Here is a 13,137-nt window from a genome sequence, read left to right on the forward strand (position 1 = left end):
GTGTTTTTAAATTGTTAAAATAGACTTAGGCTGTTCACAGGAAATTCAAGTCTAAACACTAGGCTTAAGCTGCAAAAATACTGGTTGAAGCAATCTGTATATAATAGTCCCCATTAACTTAACAACCTGCTTAAGTATTTTACCTGTGAATGCACATGTGGCAAGGACACATGAACAAAATCAGCTTCCTCTCTGTACTCTTCTGCCATACTCATCAGAATTTCTGAAAGGCAAGGCTGACTTAAATGACCACAGAAATTAGCAGAGACTCACATGCAAGAATTTAGATGCATGCGCTTGCAGTACTGAAGGGTAGAAACTTTTTGCTCCTCATTTTACACTGTTCATATTATGTTCGGATATCTCAGACTTGGTTACTCTGAAACATGAGTTCTGTGATAGAGGTTAGGCAATAGTGTTAGTTTCCCACACATCCTGCCCAGATCAATATATATGATCCCTTTGGAGAAAGAGGAGTGTAAACAACGTTGACCCCATGGTTTCACTTTCCTCAGCCTAATACAAGCTAAAGCAAAGAACCAATCACTTAGTTACCATTGATTTAGTTTCTTTGTGCTACCATGAGTTAATAGATGACATACTTCATTTTCCAAGTAAACTTTTTACGATTGATTACTTCTGACATTAACTCATGGATATTTACTAAAAGATCCAATATACTGGTTTTCAGAAAATGCAAATTCAAGACAAGGAAATGGTGTACATGGGTTAAGTGTACTGAATATTGTATATTCATTACAATCTTATAGTTTTATAAAAATCACTCCAAGATTTAGACTTCTAAAATAGAAAATAGATTGTAAAATGTTACTTCTGTTCTCAGTAAATTTTTAAATCTATTTTGTAGATGTTAATCAAGTTATTTACAGGAAAAAGTTTCTTTTTTAGGATGGTATTCTCTTATTTTACATTCAGAAACTATGGGCACATTTTTCACCAAATCTTACCATATTCTCTTGCTTACCTTGCTGTTTGACCTGGCATTTAAACTTCTACTCCACTCCAAGCCTAAATGAAAAATAGGGAAATTGGATAACTTTGCCAAATATTTCCAGGCTAAAAACATTTAATAGAATTAAGTTGACTCTTCTATGTTATTGCTTACAATTCTCAAGGAAAAAAAAAATTATTGAGAAGACCAACTTAGGAGCTGGCATGATGGGTCAACTGGCTATTCCTTGTTTGCAAGCACTGGCATCCCATATGGGTACCAGTTTGTGTCTCTGCTGCTCCATTTTCAATCTGGTTCCCTTCTTTTAGCCTGAGTAAGCAGCGGGGGCTGTTCCAAAGCCTTGGGAACCTGTATCTGTCTGGGAGACCTAGAGGAGGTTCCTGGCTCCTGGCTTCAGATTGGCTTAGCTCTGGCTGTTGCAGATATTTGGGGAGTGAACCAACAGATGGAGGATCTTTTTCTCTGTTTGTGGAACAAGTTGGAAAAGAAGGGAATGAGAAGCCACTATGGAGGGCCTGGGTTCAGCTCCTATCTGGCTCCTAATTCATCTTCTGGATAATGTGCACCCTGGGCAGCAGCAATGATGGCTCCCTGCTCCAGTATGAGACCCAGATTGAGTTCCCAGCTCCAACACGAAAAAGAATCAGTAGATGAGATATCTCTCTCTCTCCCTCCCTCCGTACACTCCCCCTCCCTGCTTTTCCCTCTCTTCCTCCCTTTTTCTCTCTTGCCCTCTTTCCTTCTCTCTCTCCCTCTCGGTTTCTCCCTCTCCTCTTCCAAATAAATAAATAAAATGTTTTTGAAAAAAGAAAAGGTTAACCTAATACTTTCATTATTCAAGTATGTACTTATTATATACTTAATATGTACTTATTATAAGTTTATCGTTTTAGCAATAAGATAGTTATTAGTAAAAGTGTTTTTTAGAAAAGCATGTGCTCAGAAATATCATAAAAATGAATGCATTCAGTACCTGTGTTCTCCACTTTATTGGGAAAACAATGTTTTGCAAATTAATTCTATAATAAATAGCTAAATGGTCTTAAATGATATAAGCCACCTAGTTACTTAGAGATGTTAGCACAAATATATCTTTCTTACTCCTGCAATTGGAATTTAACTATTTGTAAATTTGGGAGGTTCCTATTTGGTTGCAATAATGAAGATTTATGTGAAAGAATTACATGTTAGTTCACCTACAGAACAACTTAACCATCCAAAGGGAAGGAAAGACCTGGTACAAGCTTGTGTTTTGTCAACATGCATAATTATGAAAGGGCTTAGTGTAATGCTTTCCAAACTGGAGTGAACATAACCAACTCACCTGAAGTGGTATTAAATATGCAGATCAGTGACTTCAATCCTCAGAGAGTCTAAACTGTAAAGTCTAAGATAAAACAAATAGGCATGTTTAACAACCAATCTCATCAGCAGAAGGTGCCCATGAAATGAGCAGTGCAATCTCTCTTTCATAAACACCAACATAAGATAATAGATGCCTTTATAAATGCACTTGGAATCATAGAATCATCAGATAAAATACCGATCTTGAGAACGTCTTTCAGATACTTGTATTACCTTACTAGGGTTATAAGTAGACAGCTCTTAAAGATCTATTGATAACAGATAAGATTTATTCATTTCAGATAGGGTGTTTCTCAACATGATCATTAAGATTTGGTATGTAGTTTTTGAGAATTGTTTCATGGTTAAAAGTCCTGTGGACCTGGAAATATTTTTTTAACTTGTTCATTTTTACTGTATTTTATACTGCACTTCTTACTATATCAAAATTAAATGGAATTACAATATTCATGTTTTTCTTTTATTTCAAGGGACGACGAGGAAAACCAGGACCCCCAGGAAAACCAGGACCCCCAGGACCACCTGTAAGTAAACTATATGATGGCTGTTCTTTATTTCTGTGTGCTTACGCAAGGGGTACTTTACTTTCATGTGGATAATAATTTTATTCTTACTATTTAAATGATAGATTTCATCACCTGGGTGATATTCTCTGTGAAGCACACTGCCATCACTATTGCAAAGCAAGTGAAAAGAGAAGTTGCTAGGTCTCCACACAGTTCAAGAAAAGTGCAGAGGAGCTTGCCTGAACATCCCTAAATCAGGTGTCCAGATAGTCCTGTTCTGAACCTATATGAGTGCCATTTCCTTGCTTCCATAATACAAAGACCATAGTAAGATGGATATCTGGAGACACATACTTTTCTTAAAACACTTTAGCTAGCAGAATTTCAGAGCATATTGTTGCCGAAAGGAGTTGACAAGATCATCTAACCAGTTAGTTTATCTTACTACTTTATTTCAAGCTTCTAGATAAAGAATTCCACTTCTCTGTGGTTCTGCTCAATTTTTAATCCACTAGAATCTAGTTTGTGTCTGAGCTACTCCAATGACACTGTACTCACTCTGTCACCATATTCCCTGAGCAGTGTTAAGATTTCACCTCACTTCGTAACTTCACAGGAATTGTACAAATCAGTGCTCTCCCATTTAAATTCTCTTCTTGTTATAGTGATGATTTTCTCCCCTAACTCTAGGGCCATTCTTTTTGTCTCCTCTAGCAACTTCCTCTTTGTCCGCATTTGTATTTTGGATGAATATTCCTCCTTGCCCACACAATCCACTGTTTGCTCAATCTCTACATGTTGGTCTCCAGGTGCTAGAAGATTAGCATAGCCAAAACTAAGTTCCAAAAATAACCCTGGATTTTTTTTCTCTTCTTCGTACTCCATATCAGTCTAGCGTATGTCAGTTCTATATTCAAACAGCTCACGAATCCCTCTCCTCCTTTTTACCCTCACTGCCAGTGGCTTAGTTTAGGGTTTTGTGAACACATGTCTACATTTTTAAAGCCAGCTAAGATTTATTCTCTTTCCTCTACCTTCTCTAAGTTGAATAATATCTGTAAATCATGACTCTGACCATGTAACTCAAAGCTTGTTTTGCATCTGGAGTGGCTTGGATAGTTTGAAACTCTTTAATAGCCTTCTTTTCCCTCAAAAAATGTGGATTCAACAGACCTGTCTGGGTCCTTCATGGTTTTTAACCTGCCTTTGCCTGTTGTTCTCTATGGCCTTTCTTTTGTAATCTGTAATATAATCTTCCCTTTCCTTCCCTTGCATAATTTCTGATCTGTGACATGTGGTCATTGATTATGTAACAAATGAATATGGTTTACAGATGAGAAAGTAAAGGCCAAATAAGTGACTTTTTAAAGAGTAGAATCTTGCACACCACTGAAAAGCTCCAGACTCAAACCTTAGGTATTTCTTAGGATGTGGTCACATGACAGAAATGAGCACTATTGCTGTCCCTATCATTGATTTCATTTCTTTTGAGCCACTCAAGTGAATTGTCCTATTAGCAATGTCAGTAAGCAATGAGCATAAGGGGAGGAAGAGAAAACTGAATATCCTAGAATCAAGTCTTTAAAGGAATCAGTTCTGTTTGTTTTTATTCCTTTTTTTCACAAAGAACACATTGTAAGATTTGCAATTATTGTTTTATACTTTAAAAAAAAGCCTATGAATGCCATCAGCCAAGATTAGACCTTCAAGTAGTTTTCTAAACAAATGATGCTGATTTTAAACATGTGTAATTGTTGTGTTAGAGGGTGCATTTGAATGCTGAAAAGTCTTTATGACAAGCTTGCCAAATATCAAAGAAACAAGAGGATAATACTGAATTCTAGAATAAGTTTTCAACTACTGACCAAATGAGCTTACTGAAGAATTTAGAATGTTTAAAAACATGACTCAGAAAGGATCTATAATATTCAATTCTGCAAAATCTTAGTTTATTACTATAGTAGTTAGAAGTGAAAGAAGCTTATTTTATTTCAGGTATTAGATGTACACGGCAAATTAAGCAATGGGTTTAACAGATACTTCATGAAATTCTGAACATATGGTATTAGAGAAAAATGATTTTTAACCTTTAAAATTTTTTTTTATTTAAAAGTAGATTTAGAAACTGAAGGGGAGATGGACAAACAGACAAATCTACCTTGCAGTTACTGATTTACTCCCCACATGACTACAATGGCCAGGGCTGTGCCAAACCAGAGCCAGAGCCAACCTCAGTAGATCCCCGTTTGGGTGTAGCACACAAAGCACTTGGGACGCCCTCTGCCGCATTCCCAGGTCATTACCAGGGAACTTGTCCTCCGGTAGAGGAACGCTAGTGTCACAGGCAGCAGATTTGTCTGCGGAATGCTGGCCCCTCCTAACTTTTTTTTGACATAGTGTAAATACCCAATTTGTTAGACTAAAGAAATAGAGAAAATCTATGTTGAAAGCAAAAGTTGCTTTATGTATACAAGGTTTTTGTAAGAAGGGAAGTGTTGGGCTAACCATAACTTCATTTGCTATTTAAGAACTGTAATATCCAGAAATCCTATCTTCCTAACTGATGAAATATTCTTTTCTCTTACATGAAGAATATCAAAATATCATCCTGGGGTATACTTTTCATCAGTTGTATTTTTCAGAGTTGTTCACATCATAGGGTAAATTAATGGCTTGCATACTAACTTGCTAAAAAATATATATTGTGGAGCACCTCCCATACTTACAGAGCTTAGTTGAGGACAGCACTGAAACAAATGGGAAAATGATTGTCTCCCTGCATTTCTTTATGCCACATTCATGTTTAATTTGCCAAACATAATGTACTTTCAAAAGAGAACTGTTATTTCCCAAATGATTAGAAGCAAAGAGTGCTTTTCAAAAAATAGTCTTTTAAGGTCATAATAAGGAACATTTTAAGAAAATGAGTTCATAAAAAAATTCTAAGTGTTCGTAATTCACCTCATTCAACAGTTTCACAGATAATTATTGAGAGTCCTTTAAGCCTAAGCTGACTTGCCAAACTGTATATGACACTGTCCTTGTCTTATGGAGATTCAAATCCAGTTCATTAAAGTATGACCAGAGAAGGAGAATGGTTGAGGTTGGATTCCCTCTGGAAGTAAAAACAGAAACATAAAGATTGAGGCCGTTTGTGCAGTGAAGCAAATGGGAAGGGAGTGGTTAGTGAGCTAGCTATAGCTTGTGGAGCACATCAGCCCCCACAAAAATATGGTGTGCTGAACCTCTGGGGAGAGGGACAGATGATCACCTCACACGGTTGAGATGCACAGCAGTAGGCCATTGGCAATGAAGCCAAAACGGGAAAGAATCTGGCAGACTTTCTGTGAGGGTTCACCAGTTATGGAACCAATCAGGATGTGTGCAGAATTCTAAGCTGGAGTCTCATGACTGGGTTTTACTGGTAGGTCATTTTAGCGTTACAGTTAGATGATGGATATACTAAGCAGGATTCATTGTAACTGTCATAGTAGGGGAGTACTTCATAAAGCTCATTGAAAATGTAGTGGAATGATTTATTAATGTATACATTTTTATTCATGTATAGCGTAAGAGACAGCCCAGTTTATTTGTGGACATTTTTATATCAAAATGTTATTGCTTTTGATTTATTGTCTTTCCTAGTATTGAGCCCTGTGTAGCATGAGTTCTTCATCATAGGAAGGAACTCAGTAAAAAGGAACTCATTAAAAAATGTATGTGGAGTGTGTGTGTGTGTGTGTGTGTGTGTGTGTGTGTGTCTGTGTGTCTGTGTGTCTGTGTGTGTGTGTATTTGGTAAAAAGAGAGAGAAAGAGAAAACAAGAGAAGGATGGTTAGGGCCTGTAACTCACACTGGGATTGGAGAAGGTGTAGGACTCACCCTAGTGGCCAGAATGTGAGATTTCTAAAGTATGTGTTAACATTTTTTGTGACAATATGAAATATTTCTGTAAAAAACTTCAATTTTGCCTCTTACCAAATAGTGATTGTACTACACCACAAGTGAGTGCTTTATATAATTTTACTGTTATGTTCACACAATTTAGTTTTAGAAAACTATAGGAAGAAACTTTAATCAGTGTAATTTTTTGAAAAGAATAAGAATCATTTGGTAATAGCTTATTTGGCTCAGTTTCTTAAAGAAAATGTTCTGCCCCTTGGGCATTTAGAGGAATTCCCCAAGTCAAAAGTAGTGCTTCTTTTGTTGTTGTTGTTTTATTAACATCAAGAGAATGGACTTTATGCATTCTACAGCTACAGTTCCAAGGAGACCACCCAACATCCCTCATTCCACTGCTCCCCCATTCTCCTCTCAGCCCTGTCTTCGTCAGTTTTAAGATATTATTTAATCAATTGTTTATTTACAGGCTTAATTTGTTACAAACTGTAACTTTGAACAAAAAAAAAGGAAGACCACAGTTTCACAGTCATATAAACAAGTGCTAAAACATGACAATCATATCCCAAAATGAAAATTTCATTACTAAACATTTTTTACATTCTATTTTATCTGCCATTTCTCAGAAAAAAATATCACATTTGTCTTTTTAAGACTGGCTTATTCCAGTTGCATCCATTTTATTCCAAAAGACAAGATTTCATTCTTTTTATGGCCAAATAGTATTCCATATTGTTTAAATGCTGCATTTGCTTTATCCAGTCCTCAGTTGATGAACATCAGAGTTTATCCCATATCTTAACTATTATGAATTGAGCTATGATATACATGGGAGCATAAATGCTTCTTTCATATGCTGATTTCATTTAATTTTGGTAAATTCCTGGGAGTGAGATGTCTGGGTAATGTGGTAGGTTTATTTTTAGATCTCCTGAAACTATCCATGTCATTTTCCACACTGATTCTGCCAGTTTCCATTCCCCCCAACAGTAGGTTGTGGTACCTTTTTTTCCCACATCCTTGCCAGCATCTATTTTTTTTATTTTGGACGATGGTCATTCTAACTGGGGTGAGGTATAACCTCATTTGTGGTTTTTATTCGCATTCACCTGATGGCTAGTGAACCTGAGCATTTTTTTATGTCTGTTGGCCATTTTTATTCCACCCTTTGAAAAATGCTTGTTCATGTCCTTTGGCAAAGGTAGTGTTATTGTTTAGGGCAGTGTCCACAAAGATGAAAAGAAATGGTACTGAAAAGAAAGGCCTCTAATGGCATGAAGCTTCTCAATAACTAAAACATTTTAGCCACTCTTTTCTACTGAGATTCTTGATTCTAAAGCAGAATGTGTACTTTTTGATAATTTTTTTAAAAAGGTATCACAAAATGTTTACTAAAAATGATCTCTCACACTTTGTTTAGCTAATTGTGTGTGTTCAAACCATTAGTTGCACAATTTTTTATGAAGTGTTTGCTCAGTTTTCTGTTGCAAAGCAGAGATGATCATAAGTGTAAAAGGAAAAAACTCTCATTTCTTCCAAAGAATTTCTGCCTGGGGTCTCAGGGAGTGTCTCAGTTGTGGAAGGGCTCCCTGACTCCGCATGTCTGGGCAGGAATCTATGGAAAACCTTCCCCATTGGTGGCCTCTAATCAATCAGGAAATGGCCGGGCCCAGCGAGGAATGCCCCCCTAAGGCTTGTCCCTAGACCTGACACAAGATTTTAGCAGCTTGGATGGTATAAAAATGATTCTCAGTTATCTAATAACATGACTGTCTGAGGATGTTTTCCTCCTCATAGCTTCAGATTCTTTCTTGTAAAGGATCAGTGTTTTTTTCGTCCATGACCTGTGCTCTTGCATTTTTTTAGTTGTGAAGTGTTCAAGTCTCAACTACTATCCCTCACACTCAACTTGAATCATTTTTTTAAGAAGCAGCTTTCCAGTTATCTGAGTGGCATAAGCAATGGAAAATGGTAACCTGTGATTGATAGAGACTTGGAAAGCCTCGAGATTCGGAATGCCTTAGCTTACTTGAAAGAATTCTGTGTTGTTTCTTTAGAAAAAAAAAAAGAAGAAGAAGAAGAAAGCATCTGGAAACTAGGCAGAGCAGGAGGGAAAGCCGGAGAATTTAACTAATGAGGCATTCAAGGAAGCCTGTATTAGCCCACCCATTTGACATTAACTTCTCATCCATCATTACTGTAAAAAGTGTTTATTAAAAACCACATTAACTTTAAAGTGTGTTATTATTTTTGTCAGAGGCAGGGCTTGTGATTTCTTTTCATTTTTTCTAGTATTGTTTTTGTGCATTGTTTCATTATTGCAATATGAGAAGTGAGCAGTGGGCTCAACTGTGTCACATTTCAGTGCATAGCAATTTAGTCTGAAAACAGAAAGTCAGAGATTTTGTTACATGGGACAGCAGCTCCCTCTAGTGTTTCTAGTGGAAAAGCTTTATGCAAAGAATGCCCTTTTGGAAAGTATTGTAAGCATGGAAATTTTCCAGTTTTTGAGGCTTAGCTAGAAATCAAAATGATACTAAAACTTTTGAGCATTCTGTTGCATTTTCTCTTGTAATTTAAATACAAATAATTTCTTATGAACAGTTGTTTTCAGTGTCAGCTCATTGGAAATTCTGTGGATCTCGGGAATATCCATTTAGGGTAGATATTTGGTCTCCTGGTTAAGTCATTGGCTAGACGTTGGCGTTCGTTATCATTATTCCTGAGTTTGAGACCCCTACAGGTTGCTGATGGCAGTTTTTTGCAGATGCCTGGGAGGCACTGGGAATGGTTCGTGGGTCCCTGCCATAAGCATGGAGACCTGGGTGGAGTTCCCAACTCCCTAACCTTTATTGGCATTTCTCAAATGAACCAGTGGGTGAGAGCATGCTCACTCTCATTCTCTCTCTCTCTCTCTCTCTCTCTCTCTCTCTCTCTCTTATCCTCTCAAACTTTCTTAAAGTATATCTTAAAATATCTGTTATCAACACTAATAGAATCTGCAGCTTCAATTTTTATAGAAAATTACTCCAATAAAATTTATGATTCTTTTCTGAGACAACAGATTCAAAATGCATAATATCATGTTTTTCTACTTTAATATTAATTTTGTTATAAAAGAATATATCTTGCCTTTAAAGCATCAATCATTGCACATTCCTAAAAGATGTAATTGTATAGTCATTTAGACCTTTAAAAGATTGCATTTCAGGTGTGAAGTTGAACACATTTGTGGTGGTTCCTTTTCCACCTCACTTTTGTTCATTCTTTGACAGTTGAAATTCAAAACTGTTGAGGAGAAAATTCCAGAAATAATTTGTGAAGTTTAAAATCGCATACCATCCTGAGCAGCCTGGTGTGGTCCCCTACCTCTGTATCCAGCAAACCACATTTTATGCCACCCACCTGTTGGTCTCTTAATAGGCATCAGGTTATCAAATCCACTGTCCTAAGGCAGTAGTGGGGCTTATGTTAAAGTAACCTTATTTTGCTCAGTAATGACTCCAAAGAACATGCTGAACAGAAACTAGAAAGTGCTTTGTTTAAAATGAAAAGATTAAATTTCTCAACTTAATAAAGCAACAAAGAAATCATATGTTGATGCACCTAGGATCTATGGTAAAACCAAATGCTCCATTTGTGAAACTGTGAAGAAAGAAAGAATCCTTTCTACCGGTGTTGCTACCTCATCTGAAATTGCAAAAGTTAGCGCCTTGGTGCATGGTAACTGCTAAATGAGCTGGAAAGGCACTGACCTGTTGGATTTAACATACTCTGCGATTTAAGGCATTCACTGGTGGAGTCTTAAAAGCTTTCTGCCAACCACAGGGGTTAGTGTTATAGTGAAAAGAGTAAAGCTGATGACTGCATTGCTAGCATCCCATATAGGGGATGTTCCCTGCCCCTGTTGCTCCACTTCCAACCCAGCACCATGCTAGTGCTCCTGGGAAAGCAATTCCTTGAGCCTTTGCACCCACACAAATGCCAGGGTTGAACTCCTGGCTTCAGGGTTTGGCCTGGCTGTGACATTTGGGAAGTGAACTAGTAGATGGAAGATTCTCTCATTCTCATTCACACACACACACACACACACCCTGTAATTCTGCCTTTCACAAAACTAAATCTTTAATAAAAGGTATCTCCCATTTGACATGATGGGTAAGGCTGCCACCTGCAAGGCCAGCATACTGTATGAGTGGCAGTTCAAGCCCTGGCTCTGATCCAACTCTCCGCTAGTGACCCAAGTAGAGCAGTGATAATTGGCACAGGTGCTTATACCCCTGCCACCCAGATGGGAAACCCCATGAAACTCCTGGCTTCGGTCTGACTCAGCCCTGGTCCTGTGGCTACCTGGGAAATAAACCAGTGAATAGAAGATTCCTCTTTGTCTCTCCCTCTTTGTAACTCTGACTTTCAAAATATATCTTAAAAAAAGAGAGAGAGATGTTCCCACAGATGAGACTATTAAGTATTAGCAAATACTTTTAATAAACTATGATATAGAAATCCTTTTTTCAAGCATAAAATATGCAGCACCAAAGGAACAACCTATAGACAAAGTTCCTACTTTTAATATTTTACACTCTGTTATGGGAAGTTAGCAATAACTAGCAAGCCTGCTTAATAGACTGCACAGCTTAGTGTAAGCTAGGCAATAGGAGAAAATGGGGTAATGTGGTAGTAATTTGGAAGGAAAGAGGTATTACTCTGGTTTAGGTGATCCAAGCAGCTATCCCTGGGTGAACAACATGTCTTGTGATGGAACCATAACCATGGTGAAGGACAAAGCAAAAACATTCCAGTCAGAAAGATCAGGAATTGCAAAGGGCAAGAGATTAGGGAAGAATTTGACATACTGTACTAAAAAAGGAACTAGGAGAATAGTGTCAGGACCGGGTTGGGAGCCAGTGGTTTTCTCATATAGGGTGTTCTAAAGAGTGGAATAAGGTCACAAATAACCATGAAGGCAGTCAGCCATCACACCGTCCTCCTCTAAGTTATAGCTTTCATCTGACGCAGGTAGACTGTTTTTTATGGGATAAAAATCACTATATCTAATTATCCAAATAAATTGTTCTAAATGAAACATATTGTAGAAACAATGTTGTTGGTGCATCAGTAAACTTGTTTGCTGAAAGAAAACTGGCAAAGACTTCATTATAACCCATTTAATCTGTCTGCACTGAATCCATGGGATTGGATACTATCTTTCATTACAGTCCTTTTTTTTTTTTTTAGCCTGGCAGCAAAAACTGGCTGCTTCATTTCTTTGAGGCCACACATTGAATCAGGTGAACAGTTACGATAATGAAAACATGCCCTCGAAACCATAGAACTAACCTCTTCCTGCAGTTCTATCCCATGATTTAATAGTCTTCAGCTTGTGTATCTCACATCTCCAATTTTGTCTGCTATGCACTGAAGACTTGAGATACACAACTATTATTATTATTTCTTGTGTGTAGTACAGTCTACCTCTGAAGCAAGTTGGTATCTTTAACACATGTTGAACTGCTGAATAATGCAGATGACCAAAAGTTTCTGATTGAAACCTTTTTCTTTTTTCTGGTTAAAACATCCCTCATGTGACTATACTCATTTTAAGACAAACCATGTCAAAGTGGAAAATGAATTCATATTCAAACATCCCTTGTAGTATCTTTCAACTGCTCAGTTCTTGGTCGTGTTTCCAGATTTTACTTTCAGTATCTCGGTGTCCTCTGTGTATGACTAAAGGCCATGTTCTGTAATGATAGCATCTTCAGAGAAAATGAACCTAACCATTTATTTAAGTCAATGGGAATAGTAATTTCACTTTTAAAGTAAAGATGACACTATTAGATTTTAAAAATGTAGAGACAAAGACATAAAGTGGAGACATGACTTCTTAATTATTTTTATTGCCACCTGTGCCCCACTAGGGTCATGGTGCCAGATGAAGCAGCTGTTGCCAACATTGCTAAAATTTTAGTGTCACCTTATGTGACCACATAATACATAGACATGCATTTGAGGCAGCTGAGGGGTATCAGGTTGAGATTCCAAAAACTAGACCTTGGATTTGATTTCCTAATTACTTCTCTTTTTTTCTTGCCTTATGAATGATAGCATTGGTATACTATTAGTCACCTTCTAGCTTCCTACAATTTTTACTAAGTTTGGTTACTTTGTAGTGGAAGAGAATTTTATCTTTGGGCAGAGACTATTTTATTCATGTAGGTTCATATCTGTGGAAGTACTGAGACATTTAGAGCAATCTGTTATCTATAGCTGTGACGGGACAGTGCATTTTAACTCCATTTAAATGGTAAGAAAACTTTGCACCAGGCATGTAGGAACACAGCTAAATCCTTGCAGTCTTTTTTTTTTTTTTTGTCTGCGTAACAGTGTCTAC

The 13,137-nt window shown here is 37.2% G+C and overlaps 1 protein-coding gene across 1 annotated transcript in view; it reads left to right on the plus strand.

Annotated features, from left to right (window-relative positions):
- COL19A1 (collagen type XIX alpha 1 chain) overlaps nt 1-13,137 on the plus strand; it is a 319,505-nt gene that overhangs the window by 208,128 nt on the left and 98,240 nt on the right. The window contains exon 15 of the mRNA XM_040983151.1: nt 2,809-2,862. Coding sequence (XP_040839085.1) covers nt 2,809-2,862 — 54 coding nt within the window. The remainder of the gene's footprint in view (nt 1-2,808; nt 2,863-13,137) is intronic.

The sequence above is a fragment of the Ochotona curzoniae genome, unplaced genomic scaffold (genome assembly GCF_017591425.1).
Source record: "Ochotona curzoniae isolate NIBS_2020 unplaced genomic scaffold, NIBS_Ocur_1.0 contig_3819, whole genome shotgun sequence".
Lineage (NCBI taxonomy): Eukaryota > Metazoa > Chordata > Mammalia > Lagomorpha > Ochotonidae > Ochotona > Ochotona curzoniae.